This window comes from Diabrotica virgifera, chromosome 6 (assembly GCF_917563875.1).
Source record: "Diabrotica virgifera virgifera chromosome 6, PGI_DIABVI_V3a".
In the NCBI taxonomy this organism is placed as follows: Eukaryota; Metazoa; Arthropoda; class Insecta; order Coleoptera; family Chrysomelidae; genus Diabrotica; species Diabrotica virgifera.
This window is the reverse complement of record NC_065448.1, coordinates 95,669,832-95,691,772: the sequence shown is the minus strand read 5'-3', so window position 1 is coordinate 95,691,772 and position 21,941 is coordinate 95,669,832. Positions and strand designations below refer to the sequence as shown.

Below are 21,941 nucleotides of genomic sequence, written 5' to 3'. Positions count from 1 at the left end.
TGTAGATCCTTGTTTAACTTTCACACTTTGACTGTTGTAAGTTGTAAATTGTAAATCAGGGTTGCCAGATGATTTTTTTAATTCCCTAGAATGTTTGTCATAATTTCCCTAGATTTCCCTAACAACAACTTGACTTTGACTTGACCACAGATCACCTACCTCCTAACGGCCGGTTTCACAATCTGTGGTTAACCCTAGCGGTCAACTAACCTTTACCCACAGTCTAACTGACAGTTGCTGTTTCACAACCACAGATTCAATCATGGTTAGTTGACCCTAAGTTTTGTTTTATTTTTCTTATGTTGGTAGGAAATTATGGACAATGATCACCAGAAATAACATTTTTATGGAAGAATTATCAAATCAGCTGATCAGTCAGATGAGTTTCCATTGATTTTTATTAGGATAAATTCAATAAATTGTTATATTCCTTTATGTCTATTAATTTGTTGTATATATTTTTTAAGGATTTTATATTTAGTTGTGGAGTTTATTTTGCAGATTAAGGAAAAATAAATGTGTGTATATGTGTGGTTAGGATATTCAGTCAGACTTGTGGTTGATTTGCATAATCATATTTTTGATGTTGATTCTTGCTACCTTGCTTGCTTTAAAAATTCATATATTTTAACATACCTCCTATGGGATTAATAAAATTTCATACATGATGGTTGCATCTTAGATTTTGGACCATAAAAATTACTATGCAAAACTTTTTTGAAGTATCTTTTTTTCGTAAAATTAATATTAAAAATGCTTCCCATACGTGGCCAACTAAAGTACACATACTGTATATTACATGCACATTATACATTTTAAGTTTTGTTTAAGAATAATATTTGTTTTAAGGTCTTTCGCCAATATTGTTAAAATTAAATTGTTAATATAAAAACATGTAGCAAGCAAGAGAATATAGTATGTATTAATAATTACCCCAGAAAGCAAATCATTTAAAAATCGAACAATTATTGGCCGCTGAAATGCTAAACGCATTTAAGTACATCATATAAATTCATATCTGTAATTAATAATTTACGTGTATACACTCTGTCCTGTCAATAAAACGAAATTAGGTTAGGATAACCTCTGGTTAAGAGCTTAACCATCACTCCAAGCTCTGGTTAAAAATTCTGTCGGTTAACCACAACTTCGCCGTTGACCTGATATTGTGAAACACATATTTCGGGGTAACTTCTGGTTATCTCTTAACCACAAGTTAACTTCGACTTGTGAAACCGGCTTAGAGAGTTAAGTGATCTGTGACTTTGACTTCCCTAATCTACATCTACCTCACCTCAACATATTTTTATTTTGGAGAGTTGGAGATTTGAAGAATGAACCAGATGAATATGAATATACCTATCTCGGGTAAGAAAAAAGAAAAAATGATAAAAATTAGTACACTAAACAAATTGATGTAATTCCTATTTTTTATTAGCTATGGAAATAAAAGCTGAAATTAAGAGTGAGTCCCCTGAGGATGACCAACAATACATTATAGAGAGCCAGCTATCCACGTCCCTAGATCTGGAAAATTTCAAGAATGAACTGGAGGAAGACTCAGGTGAGAGAAATAGTAAAAATGTGTAGGTAGGACTTACAATAAAGTAAATAACTTCTTTTTATTAGCTATGGAAATAAAAACTGAGATTAAGAAAGAGTCCATTGAGGATGACCAACAATATATAGAGAGTCAGCTATCCACATCACTAGATGTGGAAGACTTGAAGAATGAACCAGAGGAAGACTCAGGTGAGGAAATAGTAAAAATGTGTAGGTAGAACCAACGAATATAAACTGTCAGCGTTTTTAGCACCTATATTTGTTGGTAGAACTTATAATGAAGTAAACTACTTCTTTTTATTAGGTATGGAAATAAAAACTGAAATTAAGAAAGAGTCCCTTGAGGGTGACCAACAATATATTGAGAGTCAGCCATCTACATCTGTAGATCTGGAAAACTTAAAGAATGAACCGAAGGAAGAGTCAGGTGAGGGAATTAGTAAATATATGTATGTGTAGTTGAAATTCAATAGCATTGTCAGAGTATCGCTTAGCACGTTGACAAACAGTGCATCAAATGTAAAAGCTACATCAATGGAAATTAGATGTTCTGTCCGTCAACGTGATAAAAATGATAGACTCTGGAGGGGTATAGGACAAGAGACAAGTGTAGTTCAATAGTGGTGTGTAATTTTTAAAATAAGGGCAAATAAACACAAATATATACAGTTTGTCTAATTTACTTACTGTTGCATGTCATTATCTACGTTGGAGATCTAAGTTGACATAGTTGCCAAAGTATAAAAAAATCCTGAATCCATTTTAAATCAAATAGGTCACATAATTATTGTGATGTGGATTATACAACAAACAAATTAATATTCGATGTAAATAAATAAAAACTTCACAGATAGAAAACAAGAATTAAGTTATAATCTTATGTTAAAGTAAATAATAAAAACCATAAATATACCTAATAAAACAAATACTTATAGTAAAGAATACAAACAAATAAGAAGTGTCATCACCGCAACTGTCAAATAAATGTTACCAATTTATGCCAAAATGTCAGCTTTGTTCGACTGCAGTTATAGTGTAATCCAAACAAGTGTGCTTTATAAAAACGCTTTATATTCCACTTATACAAATTAAATGAAACAAGTTAGGGTATGTTTCTTAACATGTACATTAATAGCAATCTTCATAAATCAGGTCGAAAATCAGATATAGGTAACTATCTTCCCCTTTCTATTCTTAGTGCTATTTCTAAAGTTTTTGAGAGCATTATTTCCGATTACTTAAGTTATGACTGCTCGCCAATTATAGTGGCCCAACAATTTGGATTTACATCAAAAAAATCAGCAGAATTGGGTCTCATAACATATGTTGATTTTTTGACAGATGCTCTTGCAAGACTCTGTGTATACTGACTTTTCCAAAGCTTTCGACAAAGTTAATCATGAGCTCTTAATTCATAAACTTTATTTATATGGAGTTGATGGCCTTATATTGAAGTGGCTCAAGAGCTATCTTACGCAAAGATCGCAAATTGTCAGGGTTAATCATTACTATTCTCATACCATCTCTGTTGCCTCAGGTGTACCACAAGGATCACACTTGGGATCTCTGTTGTTTAATATATTTATCAATGATCTAATACCCTGTTTCCAAGTAAGTGAAACTTTGTTATTCGCTGATGATTTAAAATGTTTTAAAATAATCACCACTTAGTCTACATGGTGTTATTGATCGCCTATCTAACTTTTATGCAAAATGGTATGTGTTTGAATGCATCCAAATGCCATAGTCTTCTTTTTCATTGAACTTATCATCCAATCATCTTCGAATATAGTATAAATAATCTGACCTTACATTCTGCCTCTGAAACTAAGGATCTAGGTGTGATCCTTGACTCCGCCCTTAGTTATAAATCACACATTTTCAGTACAATACAGAAGTCTATGAAGATGCTTGGCTTTATAAAGAGAACCACTAGAGACTTTACTAACATCTCAGCTATTAAATCCCTTTATTTCTCCCTGGTTAGATCTCATTTTGATTACTGTTCCACAATTTGGTCCCCCTATTACTTTACTCATAAACTGAAACTTGAGGCTGTCCAACACAATTTTCGGAGATATACTGCCACTAAGATGCATGTATACTACGACTATTCTGCATTAGATCGCATACTGAACTTATCCTCTTGAGGTACGCAGAAAACAAAGAGACTTAATACTTTTATTTAAAATTATCAACAGGCTGTGTAACTGCCCCGAACTTCTCTCCAAAATATCTCTATTTGTCCCCAGTCGTTCGATTAGGCAGGTGCAAACCTTTTATGTTTCTTTTCATAGATTCAATTATTCTTACAACACATTTATTCCTAGAACTCTTCGATTAGCTAACTCATTAAATAACCTCGAAATTTTTAATACATCAGTTTCCCGCTTTAAAAATCATATTTCTTCCCTAACTTTTTAATACTTTCGGCCAGAGCTTTTGCATTGTGATTAGTGTTACATGACCTGTATGTATTAGATAACTCAAAACCGTTATACCTTGGAACATTTCTGAATTGATTTATGTGTTATATTTTGTTTGTAATTGTACTATATGTAGGGTTACCATAATTTATTAAAGCCAAATCCGGACAGGGGTAGTCCAAGGAAAAAACATATCCTTGCCCTTGCCTTTTGACACCCCCAAAGTTAGTATTAGTATTATCAGCACAAAGGCAAACTTCTTTTGAATCAATAGAGTACTTCTTAATACATTTTTAAACATGTTCTACTAAAAGATCAGATGTTTTACCCGGAAGTTCATCAAAAAATAAAAGTTTCACGTTGACCGTTAACACCTTCATTTTGATTAAAATAACGAACACATACCGGAGTCAGTTTGATTTCGTTTCTGTTTGAACTATCAATTAATTGTAACCGTAATAAAATTTGCATCTTTGAGATCTTCGAGTAAATTTGTTAAATATGTTTTATTAAATATTTTTTTGGTAAAGAAAAAAATCCGGACATTTCTCATATACTTTCAAATCCGGACTGTCCGGACCAAATCCGGACGTATGGTAACCCTAACTATATGTTATCTTATTCTTTTTTCTTTTTTGTAACTGTACTACTCATAGAATTATTTTTTCTCAAACCATTTTGTTATGTTATATTATGATAATTTAGAACACTGTAACATTTATATCTGAATAGGGCTTGCCCGTGAATAAATAAATAAAATATATAGAACTTTAAAAAATATAGCGAATTTAAAGATTTAGTGATGCATCTGCAATGAGAGTCATTATATTTAATTAAAAGCGTTAAACAGCAGAGGAATCTTTAACAATGTAGTAACACTTCAACCAATACAACATTTTATTCACCAAAGTTCCTCACTGAAGTTTTATGCACAACTGACGGAAGGTATAAAGTGGCACTATTTTCTGCACAAAATGGCTCAGATCCGTGCCAAAATTTAACAAGCCTAAACTTTCACCGCGTCCTGTCGGTATATTTTTAAAGTAACAGAAGTGTCGTTATCATATAAAAATAGAGCAAATAATTACGAAAATTTTGATACCAAAAACTAAAAAATTGATTTTTGCAGTTACATCGGTATCTTTATAAACCGTCGAATTATGTCCTAGTTAATATTAATACAAAGAGGAAATATGCTGACTGTTAAACTGAAAGAATATGGTAAATACTTACAACATTAGTAATTGAAAATACCTGTCTACAGTATTTCTCATGATCATCTTTCAGTGCGTCACAGTTTTTCGATTTCTTTGTAACGCATTAAATTGTATGTGACAAAAAAAGGCACGTCGGTGATTACATTTCGTCGGTGACATTTTTATAACATTTATTCTAGTTATTCTAGCTGTCGATAGATGGCGCCATAATAAAAAAATATTTTTTTTTTAATTAGATAATAATATTACAAATATAATCTGTATAATTTATAAGACTATACAAATCAAAGAAAATACCATTTTATAAATGCAAGAAACACATTTGATTTGTTTTTATTCCAAATTGAAAATAAAATGTGACAACTGTCAGATTTAACTAAAATGTCATGATAGAATAAATGTCATAAATATGTATTATCACGGACTTACCCTTTTTCCTATCATTTGTTACGCACTGAAAAATGATCATGAAAAGGACAATACATACAGTCCATTCGATATATGCTTTTTCTCATGAGGATCTTTCAGTGCGTCACAGTTTTTCGATTTCTTTCTAATGCATTAAATTGCATGTGACAAAAAAACGCACGTCGGTGATTACATTTCGTCGGTGCCATTTATAACATTTATTCTAGTTGTCAATAGATGGCGCTATAATCGAAAAAAAATATTTACTAATTATATAATATATCTACGAATAAAATCTGTTCAATTTATAAGACTGTACAAATAAAAGAAAATACCATTTTATAAATGCAATAAACACAATTGATTTGATTTTATGCCAAATTGCAAATAAAATGTGACAACTGTCAGATTTAACTAAAATGTATATTATCACGGACTTACCTTTTTCTCTATCATTTGTGACGCCCTGAAAAATGCTCATGAAAAGAAGTATACCTAGATACCGTTACTGCACTTCATTTGCGTCATAGCATGTGACGTCACATGGTACCAACACGAAATATTTAAGTGGCAGATCTGTTTATTTTTAGAATCGTTTAGCCTAGTACACTGGAATTACAGCCACTAGACATATTTTATTATACATATAGGTACACTTAGAAATAATATTGGAAGATTTCTATTAATGTAAAAAGAAACATCCCAACTTGTTTCATTTAATTTGTATAAGTGGAATATAAAGAGTGTTTATTAAACACACTTGTTTGGATTATACTCTAACTACTTACTTACTTTCCGTGTCCGGAACACCAACAACTTTAAATTCTGTATTTCCAATGGTTGGCCACATAGATGGCCCTGTCATTTGCTATAATTAAGTCTTGTTCTGTGCAGGTCTCTCTCATCTCTGTGCATGATAGTAGATGCCGGCTGGTCTGAACCGCGCCACAGTCGCAGGTATCGTCCTCCTGGTATCCCCATTTTTTCAGGTTACTAGCACAACGTGAAACGCCGGTTCTTAGTCTGTTTAGCGCTTTCCAAGTCGGATACGGTAAATTGTGTCCAGCAGCCATTTCCTCCGAGGGAGGAAAATGTGTCGCGGTAGCTGACGCTTGCCATAGGTGTATTCGGCGCGTCTCTGGCGCTTCGGGGATGGATCTTGATGTTTTCAGGAAGCTTTTCCGAGATCTTAGTCTGCTTGGCTGAGTTTGGTGGTCATATAAGGGGTGTCTTCGGTCCGTCTCCTGCTTTTTCCGTTCTACCTCTGACGCGACCTTCCTCCTGATAGGTGGTGGAGCAATTCCAGCAATGGGGTATACCTCTTCGATAGGTGTCGGTTTCAGGCAACCCGAGATTATACGGACCGTTTCATTTAGAGCCACGTCGACGTTCTTTGCGTGAGCAGAGTTTGCCCATACTGGTGCTCCAAACTCCGCGGCCGAAAAACATAATGCCAAGGCAGAAGTGCGGAGAGTGTGTGGTTGTGCTCCCCATTTTGTATTAGTTAGCTTGCGGATGATATTATTTCTGGCACTTACTTTCTTCTTGACATCTTGACAGTAGTATCGGTAAGACAGAGTTCTATCCAGACGGACGCCAAGGTATTTTGGCGTCTTGTTGTGTTCCAGCATCTGACCACGCCATTCCACCTCCAGCGAACTTCGGGCATGCTTGTTTCTCAGGTGGAAAGCACATACCTGGGTTTTTGTGGGATTGGGTTTCAGATGGTTTTTATCATAGTATAGTGCTAAGTCTCCCAGGGCATCTGTCAGTTTCACTTCGACTTCATTGAAGGTTCTTCCCTGAGCTGCCACCGCTGTATCATCAGGGTAAATAAATTGCCTTGTTTGTTGGTGTATGGGTTGGTCGTTGGTGTATATGTTGTATAGAATCGGCGCGAGGACACTTCCCTGTGGTAGCCCATTTTTTTAGTCCCTCCACCGACTGTTCTTGGACTGGAGCGTTACGTAGAAGCGTCTATTCTGGAGGAGACATTTCACTAACCTTGTTAGTCGGAAATCCTTTGTAGTTTCGTAGAGTTTTGCGAGTAGCCGTTGATGGTTAACTGTATCATAGGCGGCAGTTAGGTCTATGAACGCTACTCCTGTTATTTCCTTCCGTTCAAAACCATCTTCAATATGTTGGGTGAGATTAAGAATTTGACTGCAGCAGCACTTTCCGGGCCTGAATCCTGCTTGTTCTGGAATAATTTTAGTCTCCACATATTCTGCGATCCGGTTCAGTATCATTCTTTCAAAGGCCTTGAAAAGGTGGCACAAGAGAGATACAGGTCTAAAACTCTTTGTATCCGCCGGATCCTTCCCTGGTTTTAAGAGGGCTACCACTCTAGCTTTTCTCCAGATTTTGGGGATTTGTAATGTACGGATGCAGCAATTCATCATTTTTACGAGCCACTCTACGGTTTTTAGTCCAAAGTTCTTTATTTGCTCTGTTCGTATGTCGTCCAGGCCAGCCGCTTTATTATCTTTCATTTGATGGATCGCGCCTCTCATCCCCTCTAGACAAAAAGAGGTACCTAGAACATCTCTTTCTTCGTCGATATTCCGTTGAGCTCTCACCTTGTTCTTTCTTGATGTCGTCTTACCGTTCATTAGAAGATGATGGGCTATCTGATCGGGTGTGACTTCTGTCATGTTGACTGCCGGAGCAGCGGGATCGTTGCCAAGATTCCGAATCAGCTTCCAGGCACGTCTGCTATTTTGTTTCATGTCCAGACTCGTGACCAGCTTGCACCACCTTTCCGTTCTGTTGGCGGATATCGCATGTAACATTTCCTCCCCAGCCTGTATTATCGCTTCCGAGAAAGGGTCTTCTTCATATAGCTGTTCGTATCTTTTAAGTAGGGGTTTAGATTCCTCATTGAGCCCCGCTATGTACTCAGTTCGACAACCTCTAGGGATAAATTTCCGTGATACTTGCTTTACGATTTCTACAAATTTATCGTAACTCTCTTATACTCTATCGTATATTCTAACTGCGATCGAACAAAGGTGACGTATTGGCATAAATTGGTAACATTTATTTGAAAGTTCATATTTGTTTTTATTCTTTACTATAAGTATTTGTTTTATTATATTTATTCTTTTTATTATTTACTTCAACGTAAGATACACAGTAAACAGATAACAGTAAAACCTCTGTTAACCGAAATAATTGGTGGGGATGCCGTTTTGGATAACAGTTAAAAATAACATTGTTTTTTGTATTCTTCTTGTATCAAATTACATAGTATTGGAGAGATATAGCTACAAAACATCGTTATCAAAGGAAAACACAAAAGAAAATAGAATATTTCTTAAAAAAACACTCTAAACATGTTCATTTTTTCTCAATTCAAGATTTTTTTGTAATTTGACAACAATGTCAACTTAGATCTCTGACGTAGATAATGAGGTGCATCAGTATTTTGACGTGACGTATATTGTACGGACTGAGATCTAAGAAACCTTAGATTACATATTGGATTTATTAAATTTTAAAATAGATGTGACAAGAGGTTGATGTTAAAAGATTTCATTCTAAGGAAACATACAGATCTCTAGTTGAAACAAGGATGTGTGTGTGTGTGTGTGTGTGTTCTGAGAAATATACCAGATAACGGACTGTAAGATCAGGAAGTGGAATTAATTACAATTAACAAGGCCTTCAAGACAGGTGATAGTAAATTTGATCTTGTTTTAACACCGACCACTTTCCACATCAGTTTTAAAGTTTAATAGATACTGTTGTTCTCCTTGTGGCATTTTTTTAATGAACTATTATAAGTGGGAAATAAGCCACAGTTTAACTAAAAAATGATTTTATTAACATTTCGTTTATTTTATTTATTTTAATATACAGTAGAACCCCGATTATCCGTGCTTCTTGGGACCGAAGGGTGGCACGGATAATCCGAACATGTATTTCTTATGTATAATACGTACATATGTACCTACCATAAAAAATAACAAAAAAAAAATAAATCTTTCATTATGAGTCTCTCTTTCGTCATATAGAGTTTCCGTCAAGTGATTTACGATGACGCTATTTTGATAAAACCTCAAAAACGTAACTTGAGTAATAGAAAATCATAGCACGGATAATCCACAGCACGGATAATCCGCACCCGGATAATCGGGGTTCTACTGTATACAATATTTTATTACCGTAATGATGGCGGTCTGATAAGGTTATCACTGATGACAGTCTAATAAGACCAAAACATTCTGAAATTTTTTCAGTTGTTTGGATAATTTTCATTTTATATATATATTTTTTTAAATAATATATGCCATTAAGTATACATTAGAAGTAGTGTTGCCCAAATGCAAGACCAAGACGAGACTTAGACAGTCTTGGTCTTGGTCTTGCGCCAGTACACCTGGTCTTGGTCTTGGTATTGCGCTCCCGGTCTTGGTCTTGGTCTTGCAGCAAGAGTCTTGCAGGTCTCGCAGTTGCCCACTAGCCTATTGCATATCTTAGAACAACGTAACAGAGAGGTACAGGGTTTCTCATTATATTTTGACTCCCACTTATTTTCCTTAATTTCGAGAATACAAAAAAAAAGTTTCAAATAAAAGTTGTATTATTTTTATCTGTACCGACCAACAGTGTAGCAACAGACCAAATTTTGTATACAGGGAGTGCCCAATAAAATGCATCTTCAATATTTCAAATGGGACACCCTGTATTTTTTTATAGTTTTGAGTAGCCCTGCATTTCCTGATTACAAATATATAACATAGTGTAGCATTAGTTTTGTTCTATAATGGCGTATGGTACTACAAAAGGGTAACCATAGGCTATGCAACTGACATTTCAAAATGAAACAATTATTAATTTGTTATAAACTGTCAGTCCTCATACCGAAATGGGTTATACTGCAGATGAAAAAGTAGATATATTCTCAATTTATGTAAAAAATAATAAAAACAAGCAAGCGACAAAAAGAGAATATAGGCTGATTTATCCAGATCGATAGACTCCTGTAAATACATTTTTATATAATTATCGTCATGTCATAAATGAAAAAATGTTTGAACGGAAGAAATGTACTATCGTAGGAAATGATGATGAAGATCTTAATAGTTTGTTTTACTTTGAAGGAAAAAAATTAAATACTTAAATAATAGATGGAATCCATAATAACATTTTTATTTTAGAAAATTCCGAAACTAGTCTAAACAATGCTACTAATGCATTAGAGAAAACCCGTGCGACGATACATAGAGTTTTAAAAAAGCACAACTATAAGCCGTACAAAATATTACCCGTACAAGAACTTACCGATGTTCATAAGAAACAGCGTTTACAGTTCTGTCAAGACATGCTTACAAATTTGAACAATGATCCCAATTATTTTTATAACATTTTATGGACAGATGAATCAAATTTTTCAACTTCAGGCATTTTTAGTAGAAGAAATAGGTATTCGTGGGAACAGAAAAATAATAGAAAAAGAAAAATTAAGCAAATAAAAAAGTCAGGAAGAAAGTCAATAAATGTGTGGTGCGGAATATTTCAAAACAAAATAGTTGGACCATTGTTTTATGATTATAAATTAACTGGGGAATCATATTTGGACACAGTCATTACAGAAGTGGATAAGTTATTAAATCAAAATTATACACAAAATCAATTAAATAGGCAACAAGATGGAGCACCGCCACATAATGTCGTAGCCGTTCAAGAACATTTAAATAATCAAATTAATGTGTGGATCGGCAATAAGGGTACCATTACATGGCCACCAAATAGTCCCGACTTAACACCATGTGATAGCTTTTTATGGGGGTTTTTAAAAGAAAAAGTGTATTTTGATTCAAATACAAAATATTAACACTATCACGATAAAATTCGCGCGGAAATTGAAAATTTAAATGGTCATAATAACACAATATCTGACGCATTAGAAAATTTGAGACGAAGATATTACTTGTGCATTGATAACAATGGAGGGCACTTTGAGCATCTATTGTAATCTTGTATTGTAATGTAGTATCAAAAGCAGTATTGTAATGTAGCATCTATTGTATTGTAATGTAGTATTGTATCTTAAATGTAGTATTGTAAGTCATTAATTTTGTTGACTTTCTAAATAATATTATTTCTAAATAATAATAATAATAATATTTTCTAAATAATAATAATATATTATATTTTTTTCTTATCTTAGTATAGTATAGTAGTACCATACGCCATTATAGAACAAAACTAATCCTACATTATGTTATATATTTGTAATCAGGAAATGCAGGGCTACTCAAAACTATAAAAAAATACAGGGTGTCCCATTTGAAATATTAAAGATGCATTTTATTGGGCACTCCCTGTATACAAAATTTGGTCTGTTGCTACACTGTTGGTCGGTACAAATAAAAATAATACAACTTTTATTTGAAACTTTTTTTTTTGCATTACCGAAATTAAGGAAAATAAGTGGGGGTCAAAATATAATGAAAAACCCTGTACATTTTAAGCTTAAATATCATAGCCATAGTAAAGACTAGCCAAATTAATAAATATCTAAACAACTGACCCCGGGTGGGGTTTGAACCCACGATCTAAGTGATACCTGCCTATGTTAACTAACTAAAGTTAACTAAAACTACCTCTTAAAACCCACAAAATCTCATTTGCATATCTCAACCGGTTTTAGAGCAATAAATAAATAGTCAGTTTGTAAGAAAAATTTCAACACCCCCTATTTGGGAAACGAAACATTTATAAAGTAAACGTTTATGAAGCAAACTGTCATTACTTTTTCGCGCAGAATTACCCATTAAAGTTTGCCATACTTATTTAAAGACATCCTGTATTGATGAAAAAGGTGGCTAGTTAAAAGAGTACCTAACTTTTTTATTATCCAATATACGTGAATGAATAAAAAACATAACGCTAAGAACATATGAGGCTATAGTTGGGTTTTAATTTCAGTATGCTATTGCATGCTTGAAAAATAAGTTAGCATAATGCTAGATTATTCCACAGAGTGTGAAAAAACACAGTTTGATTGGTACACCCGGCATACAATGACAATAATTGATCTGTCTAGCAACAATATTATTACAGCAATATTTATAAAGAATAAGACTACAATATCAAAAAAATCACTTAAATCGGACAACAGGTTTAGGAAATTTGAGACATTAAAATGACCTGTTTTTAAGGTGGTTCGTTAATTTCTTGTAGAAGAGTATATCGTTAAAATAATATTTCGGTATTTTGTTAACACGATATCCGGCATTATCTGTACTTTTGTCTCATATCATTATCTTATGATACTTTTAAATAATAGCCGCGCTGTTTCGGCAAATTTTGTTTAGCAGAGTGACCTCATAGCACAGTCAGTATAAACAATACATAATAGTCTTACTATAATAATATGTATACTGATAATATTTCTGGTGTTTGGATTCCTAGAAAACTAATAATGAAAAAAATTAATTACTTATATACTTATTAAGCATATTTTATATTAGCTAAGGTGACACATTTTTAAAAAGTTTGTATACGATATTTGATATTACTGTAGGCCTCGCAGCGCAGAAATGTTATGTTATGATTAGAAGACGACTATTCTCAAATCGTGGACAATTCATTTCAGAGCGAAGAAGTCGGCTGCTGGGAAAGATTGTACAAAATATTTTATTTTTACAATATAAAAATGACCTCTGAGTACATGCCAAATGTGTCAAGTGTTTTTAATGGATATTTTGATTCGCTATGTATGTTTATGATATTATTCGTAATGCGTATAAATCCAATTTTCAAAAATTTTTTTACAATTTTTATTGTTTCTCATAGAGTATCTAAGAATATAGCCGAACTTATATACTCCCTAAAACGACCCTCAGTTCTAACTGCAAGACCCAAGAGTCTCGCAGGCTTAGTCTTGTTCTTGCTCAAGTCTTGCACGGTAAGTCTTGGTCTTGGTCTTGATCTTGCGAAAACGCAAGAACAAGACCAAGACCGATTTTGGGCAACACTAATTAGAAATCATTTACTTCATTGTAATATTTTTAAGCAATGATATTTTCATGGTACGGCCAACCACTGGGATTTTCCTTTTTATTAGTTATTTTGTTTTATTTGTTTATTTTCATGACACTTGACAAGTTATTGGATAAGTGCAGAGTAAAAAAAATCAGAAGGCAACTCACAAATGCTGTCTCTTAGAAATTTTGACAAACGGTCACTTGACCATCAGCCATCATATTGTATTCTTCTAAATATTATATGTTGTGCTTTGATTATTAAGAGAAAACATATTTATGACATATGACACCCCAAACACAGAATGTTAATACGTTTGTACATATTGTTCGTATTTTATTTATTTAATGTAATACTTTGTACATTACAAAATAGTAAAGGCTATATGAAAATAATTTGTTTTATACAATGTGATGAAAAATGTACTTGATGCCCAGAATATGAGCTATGTAAGACCAAAGAGATAGAGAACACATTTGAAGATGAACAAGTAGTGAAAAGTATAGGCAGAGTTGTAGCTAATGAAAAATCGGTTCCTATTCGTAAAATTCCAAATACAATATTCCAACGTGAAAGATTCAAAAAATGAAGGACTTTTGGAGAAAACTCATTTTAACTTTTTTAAAGTGTTTAAAAACGATTTATTTTTGTTTTTTAAAATAGTTTCTATCATCAAAAGTAAGCAAGTTACACTCTTGTAAAGTAAAATAAAGTTGGCCCCTTTTTTTCATAAGAAAAAATCGGGAAAATCATCCTTAATTAGCATCCCAAATGAAATTAATCATTACCGCTTTATAAGTTGCTTTACTTATGTTTTATTTGTATGATATCGTCGCCTTAGTACTAGTAGAGGATCCGATATAAGGTCGATTTGCACCGATCTGTTTAATAGATAAAAATGATTGGATATGTAATTTAGCATGTTTTTTTTTCTCTCTGATTCTGGCTTTGGTTTAGAACTAGAACCTTTAGCCAAGTAATTGTATAACTTATCGCTAAGTCAGGGGAGTAATGTGTAGTGTGTGTGTTGAGTAAGTGTCTTGTTACTTTGTAAAGTCGACGTCATTGTCTTTGCAAAGAGACGCTAATTGTTTCCGAACGTCTGCGGTCCCTCCGGTGAGTAATTTAGCATGTTAACAATTACAAAAAACAAGGGTTGCCCGATCTAATCTTGTTCTAACTATAATTAATTAATAATTAAAAAATAACATTTTTTTATGAATTTTAAAATAAAATTTTCGACCCGGGCAGATTTCATATTTTTTGGATCATTCTAAATAAAAAACGTCTTTTATATTTTTGCTCTAAAGTTGATCGTTTTTAATTATAAACAATGTAAAACTGAAAAAAGAACGAAAGATGACAATTTTCAAGGCTCAAAAACATAATTAAAAAATATCATTTTTGTAATCATCAAGTACACAAATTCAAGTTCAAACCTTTTTCTATCAGGTCTCGATAAGAATTTTAGCCATGTTTTAGTCTAAAATATATATATTTTTTAATTGTTAATGAGGAAGGTTTCTTATGGGTAGACGGGCATTAACAACTAAAAAACAATGTTTCAAAATGAAATAAGTCCAAAAGACTTATCAAGAACTGATTGAGTAAGGTTTGAACTTGAATTAAGGTACTTCGTAATTTCAAAAATGATATTTTATACTTATGTTTTTGAGCCATGAAAATCGTCATCTTTCGTTCTTTTTTCAGTTTTAAATTATTTATAACTTGAAAACGATAAACTTTAGAGAAAAATTACAAAAGACATTTTTTGTTTAGAATTACCTAAAAAATCTGAAATAATATCTGCCCGGATCGATTTTTTTTTAAATTCATAAAAAATGTCATTTTTTAATTATTAATTAATTATAGTTACAACAAGATTAGATCGGGCAACTCTTGTTTTTTGTAATTGGAACATGCTAAATTACATATCCAATCATTTTTATCGTATATAATATCACAAGAGAGAAAATTTTGCCGGCAATATTTTAGACTGGTATGAAAGTTTGTTGCCTGGCAATTTTCGCGAATTAAATTTTGACTTAAATCACGATTAAATCACAATTAAAAGACGTCAGTCGAGTGATTTTGTCAAAATTTCATAAGCGAAAATTACCAAAAGGCAACGAACTTGAATGAAACCAGGAGAAAATTTTGCCGGTAAATAATTTTCTCTCGAATGATATTCGACAAGACTATTTCACGAGACAATTAATGCACCATATCAATGAAATATAATCTTTATTTATTTGTTATTACCAGACACTTTCGTGACGGATCTGTCATAATTTTGCCGCTGAGAAATCCCGTCGGTAAGGTGTTTTGTCAGTAGGAAACGATGCGTTGCTATGAAGTTTTATCAGTTAAAAACAGTCTAGTGAAATAGTCCATTAAACAGATCGGTGCAAATCGACCTTATATTGTATCTTAGACTATACTATAACTTGTTAACTTCAAAATTGACGTTTTTGAGATAACTAGTTCACAAGATGTATTTTATTTGGCTCCATATTGTGTAAAAACTTGATAACTCGCTCCAAACGGGTTAAATATTTATTTATCATTGACGAAAGTTGATAAAACTCAAATGCCCCTAATATTCAGTGCTAAAACTTGACAAGATAATTTATCAAGTTATTGTTTAATCGAAATAACCGTAAATAGTCCGTTCTTTAACGGTAAAATATTGCAAAACCTCTAAATTTTAAAGAACCGCTTGGATTGACATGAAATTTGGCATACACATAGCTAATAAGTCAAAGAAAAAAAGTGATATTGTGCCGATATGTGCTTTTGCCCCGGCGGTGCTTTTCACCCCCTCTTGGGGGTGAAAAAGTATTCGTCCAAAGTAAGTCCGGAAATTGATAAACTGACTAATTTTAAGTAACTTTTGTTCTATAGGGTTTTTTTTACTAAGTCAATACTTTTCGAGTTATTTGCCAGTGAATATGTTCATTTTTTTCAACAAAATAACCACACCTTTAGACGGTTTTTTGCAAATAACTTAAATAGTACGTATTTTGTCGAAAAAACATTATTAGTAAAAACATAGCCTGTAAGAATTTTTAAAAAATGGTGTATATATCACGTTTCTATACCTAGCAGAAGCAGAGTTATAGCTAATTAAAAATAGGTTCATATTCGACAAATTCCAAATGGAATACTTTTGGATTCGTGAATACGTGAAATAACCAAAAATGAAGCACGTTTCGGGGAAAACTCATTACAACTTATTTAAAGTGTTTAATAAAAGCTTCATTTTTGTTTTTTAAAAAAAATTTCTAGCATCAAAAGTAAACAAGTTACGCTCAAAATAAAGTTAGTCCCTTTTTTTTTGGTAAAAAAATCGGGAAAATCACCCCCTAATTAGTATCTCAAATGAACTTAATCGTTACGACTTTACAAGTTTCTTGACCCGTGTATGTATTGTTTATATGATCTGTAAGTTTCATCAGTTCAAAGTCCTTATTTTTGAAAGGGCTGTAGTTAAAAGGGGTTGAACGAGTCACTCATCACGAATGTACGCAAATTTAGAAACACCAAATCTCAATCAATTTTTGTCTAACAGAAAAACAAAAAATACATGATATTTAGAAAAGCAATGCTGACTTTTGTTGTTTTGCGAGATTTTTGGTATCTCTAACAATTTTTAAGTTATTTTGAAAAAAAGGATTTTTTTCAAAATTAAAATTTTTAAAAATTTTATTTAAAACCAAATTTTTTCCAAAATAAGCACTTTGAATCGATGAAACTTACAGATCATATAAACACAACATAAGTAAAATAATTTATGGAGCGGTAACGATTAATTTCATTTAAGTTGCTAATTAGGGGGTGGTCTTCCCGTTTTTTTTTGCCAAAAAACAAAAGGCACCAACTTTATTTTGAACGTAACTTGCTTAAATTTAATGCTAGAAACTTTTTATAAAAACAGAAATAAAGATTTTTTTAAACACTTTAAAAAAGTTATAATGGGTTTTCCCCTAAAAGTGCTTAATTTTTTGGATATTTCACTTCGAAGTATTCCATTTGAAATTTGGTGAATATGAATCTATTTTTCACTGGCTACAACTCTGGTTTTACGAGGTCCAGAGACCTAACGCGTACAACATTTTTTTCGACAAAATACTTTCTTTTTGGGTTATTTGCGAAAAACCGTCTAAAAATGTAGTTATTTTGTTGAAAAATGAACATATTCACTCGCAAATACCTCGAAAAGTGTTGACTTGGCGAAAAAGCTCTATAAAACAAAAGTTACTTAAAATTAGTCAGTTTATCCATTTTCGGACTTATTTTGGACTTATATTTTTTCACCCCCAAGAGGGGGTGAAAGTCACCCCCAGGGCAAAAGCACACATCGGCACAATATCACTTTTTTTCTTTGACATGTAAGCTATGCGTATGCCAAATTTCATGTCAATCCAAGCGGTTCTTTAAAATTCAGAGCAAAAACCGTGAAATAATGGACTAAAATACGACATACCGCTGGTACCTATGATTAATGTGATTCCTAATACATTTCCAGTGAAAATAATAACTCTTTGATAAGTGTTAGCGATACAATTCTTTTTTATATGCGTGTCCGCGAAGATTATAACTCCCAAAATATTTATAACGAAAAGATTTAGTTCATAATAGATGCCGACGAAAACAATTATTTCCTTTTCTGTTTCTGCCGACGAAAACAATTATTTCTGAGAACTTTTTAGTATTATTAGTCTAAGAGCTAGTGAACCCTCCGACTAACGGTCGTCCTGTAAGGCTAGAAATTTTTCTAGTGATAATTCATAGTACACCAAGGCTAAAAACCATGACCTGGCAGGGATCAGCGGTGCACGTGTATCTACCAGGTGAATCGAAAAGTGCAAATTTAGGGGGTAAAATAAACTTTCTCCTGTAAGGTTTAAATTTAAGTATGTGTTTGAGTAAGTCATGTAGAAGAAATGTGTACAATGACAGGCGATTCTGAAGAGCATAAGACCTTGCCAGGCGAGGGGAAAGATTTGGGGTTTTTCCTAAAATTATTCTTTTTGCGTCGAACAATTTTTTTAAGGTTTTTTGAATCATTCCAAACAGAAAAGGTCTTTAGTGATTTTTCTCTTAAGTTAATAGTTTTTGTTATATAAGCGATTGAAAATTGCGAAATCGGCCATTTTAACCCTAAATCGGACATTTATCTAAAAATTTCAAAGTTGCCAAGGTAGGTAGATATTCTTTAAACATTGATTGATGAAATCCCAAAGAGTTTTTTGCAATACAATATCGGAAACGCCTTTGTTTTTTAATTGCTAAGCAAGCGGGCGCGACACTGTAACACAGTATATAGAGGTTCCACAGTAAAATCACTCTTCTTTCGGCGCTTTGATCTCAGGAAGTAATACCGGCAGTACGCAATTGGTAATTCACCAGTGGTGGATGCGGGTTTTCCCTGTTAAAAGCCGTACGTTTCTATGCGAATAGAAATGCGAGAGTGGGGCAAAAGCGACTGCCAACATTGCGCGGTCGCCATGCGCGAATACAGATTTTACTTCCAATTTTTCGGAAAGTGGTTCTACTGTCCCTCTTTATACTGTGACTGTAGTATAAGTGAGGACGTTTGAGTTGCTATAAATTCATTATCTCGAGAATGGGCAAATTTCAAGAGAAATCCTCAGACAGGTCGATTTTTATTTTTAAATTAGGACTTTTTGGCATATATATAATACTAGTGACGTCATCCATCTGAGCGTGATGACGTAATCGATAATTTTTTTAAATGAGAGTAGGGGTTGGGTGATAGCTCATTTGAAAGGTTATTCAATTCTCTATTCACTAATATAAACATTAACATAATTATTTATACAGGGTGTACAAAAAATTTTTGTTTATTAAATTAACTTTGATTAAATTTGACAAATAAAAGAAAAAAATTTTTTGTAGACCCTGTATAAATAATTATGTTAATGTTTATATTACTGAATAGAGAATTAAATAACCTTTCAAATGAGCTATCACACAACCCCTACTCTTATTTAAAAAAACCATCGATTACGTCATCACGCCAAGATGGATGACGTCACTAGTATTATATATATGCCAAAAAGTCCTAATTCAAAAATAAAAATCGACCTGTCTGAGGATTTCTCTTGAAATTTGCCCATACTCGAGATAATGAATTTATGCAAACTCAAACGTCCTCACTTATACTACAGTGTCGCGCCCGCTTGATTAGCAATTAAAAAAACAAAGGGGTTTTCGATATTTTATTGCAAAAAACTCTTCGGGATTTCATCCATCAATGTTTAAAGAATATCTACGTACCTTGGCAACATTGAAATTTTTAGATAAATGTCCGATTTAGGGTTAAAAATGGCCGATTTCGCAATTTTCAAAATTTTCAATCGCTTATATAACAAAAACTATTAACTTAAGAGAAAAATCACTAAAGACGTTTTCTGCTTGGAATGATTCAAAAAACCTAAAAAAAATTTGTTCGATGCAAAAAAAATAATTTTAGGTAAAACCCCTAATCTTTCCCCTCGCCTGGCAAGGTCTTATGCTCTTCAGAATCGCCTGTCATTGTACACATTTCTTCTAAATGACTAACTCAAACACATACTTAAATTTAAACCGTACAGGAGAAAGTATATTTTACCCCCTAAATTTGCACTTTTCGATTCACCTGGTAGATACACGTGCACCGCTGAGGCCTGCCAGGTCATGGTTTTTAGCCTTGGTGTGCTAGGGATTATCACTAGAAAAATTTCTAGTCTTACAGGACGACCGTTCACTAGCTCTTAGACTATATAATTTTCGTGGACCTACAAACAGAAATGATGTTTTTTGCTGATACTCCTCAAAAAATAATATTTTTCGCTAATACTTTATTAGGGATTATAATTTTCACAATCATATAATCGAAAATAATATTTTTCGCGGCGTTCATTGAAAGTTCTACTCTTCGCCGCATTTTTCGGAGTTATACTTTTCATAGGCGGCGGCAATACACTGAATGCTACAACTAGCTAACTCTAGTTGTAGCACGTGTTTTTCTGAAACCATTAAACTTACCACGTAATTGCTATTTGTTTATTCGGTTCATATTAATGCAAAAATTCGAGAATTGTTAGCAGATCTGGTAACCCTTATGGCAGAGGGCTAATTTTCACCAAAATAATGCTTAAAATATTAGGTTTGTTAAAAAGTTTACTTATATGCAACTTGGCACGACATGCGACATTACCAAATGTTAACATTATGGTAGTGCTAAAAGTTGATAACTTTAATTTTTTGTTATTTTCCATATTGGAAAATAAATTTGCACCGTATTCCTAAATAGATCAGTAGCCAACAAGTTAAGGAACAGTTTTTTAGAGCTGCAGAGTGAATTCCGTATTTACCAACATCATGGTAGCAACACAAATATCTTTAAAATCTTTAAACCCGTTTATCTCAGAACTACTAATTTCGAGTTATCAAGTTATAGGTAGTATTAAGGCGACGATATGTAAGTTTCATCCTTTCAAAATTTTTGAATAAATTTGGTTTTAAAATAAATATTTTTTCATCTGTCAGTTATCACTTTTGAATACTTCCGTTAAATAATGAATGCTTCATTGTACCTCCATCTTCAAAGTGTAGAAGTATACCGGCACTCAAAATCTGTTTGTCCTTCGTGTACTGTATTTGTTAGATACGTCGTCGTTGTAAAGGTAAAACTCACTATGTGACATTTTGTAGTTTTGAGATATTGAGGATTTAAATTTATTTGGACTTATTTTATTTTATAACAAATAGGAACATTTTAAGAATTTGAAATAATTCATAGTAACTTAAACTGTTGCTTTGAATGGTACATTTATGTAAGTAATAGATTATATTATTACCGTCTGATCAAGAGAAATTTTTTTTTCACACTTAATGAGTTTCACCCCTGATGTTCCTAGAGCTTTCACCTATAATTCGAGGAATGTAATAATAAGAAAAAGTACTAAAATTTTATTAAAAAGAGAAATATAACACCAAAACAACATAAAATATTGTAATCATAGTCAAAGTTTAGTCACTCTCACTTTCTTCAGATTCTTGTTCATGCAGAGTCGGCTCTGGAACTCTTTCTTCCTGGAGAGAAGTTACAGAGGGAAATTTCGATACCACTCTTGTAATTCTTCAGGGATTATACCTGTGTCACACAATTTTAAAAGATCTAGTTTCTTCAATTTACTAATAAGGAGTATACTTGTATAAACTTGTTTCATAATAATAGATGTGCTATAATTACCCTTACGTTTTACATACATTTTTTTTTAAATCTGCTTGATGACTATGTTTATAGAATATGACATCTGGG

The 21,941-nt window shown here is 32.8% G+C and overlaps 1 protein-coding gene across 3 annotated transcripts in view; it reads left to right on the top strand.

Moving 5' to 3' along the window:
* The first annotated feature begins 456 nt into the window (after positions 1 to 456).
* The window catches only part of LOC114337465 (zinc finger protein 845-like), an 88,916-nt gene continuing 67,431 nt past the window's right edge, over positions 457 to 21,941 (top strand). For 2 of the 3 annotated variants that reach the window (XR_007698725.1, XM_028287906.2), the window contains exons 1-4: positions 457 to 1,368; positions 1,439 to 1,564; positions 1,630 to 1,752; positions 1,868 to 1,990. Coding sequence is in view for 2 of the 3 variants with exons in the window: in XM_028287906.2 (XP_028143707.2) it covers positions 1,335 to 1,368; positions 1,439 to 1,564; positions 1,630 to 1,752; positions 1,868 to 1,990 (406 nt within the window). In the remaining variant the exon portion in view is untranslated. The remainder of the gene's footprint in view (positions 1,369 to 1,438; positions 1,565 to 1,629; positions 1,753 to 1,867; positions 1,991 to 21,941) is intronic. The other variant, XM_050653627.1, reaches the window with a different exon arrangement.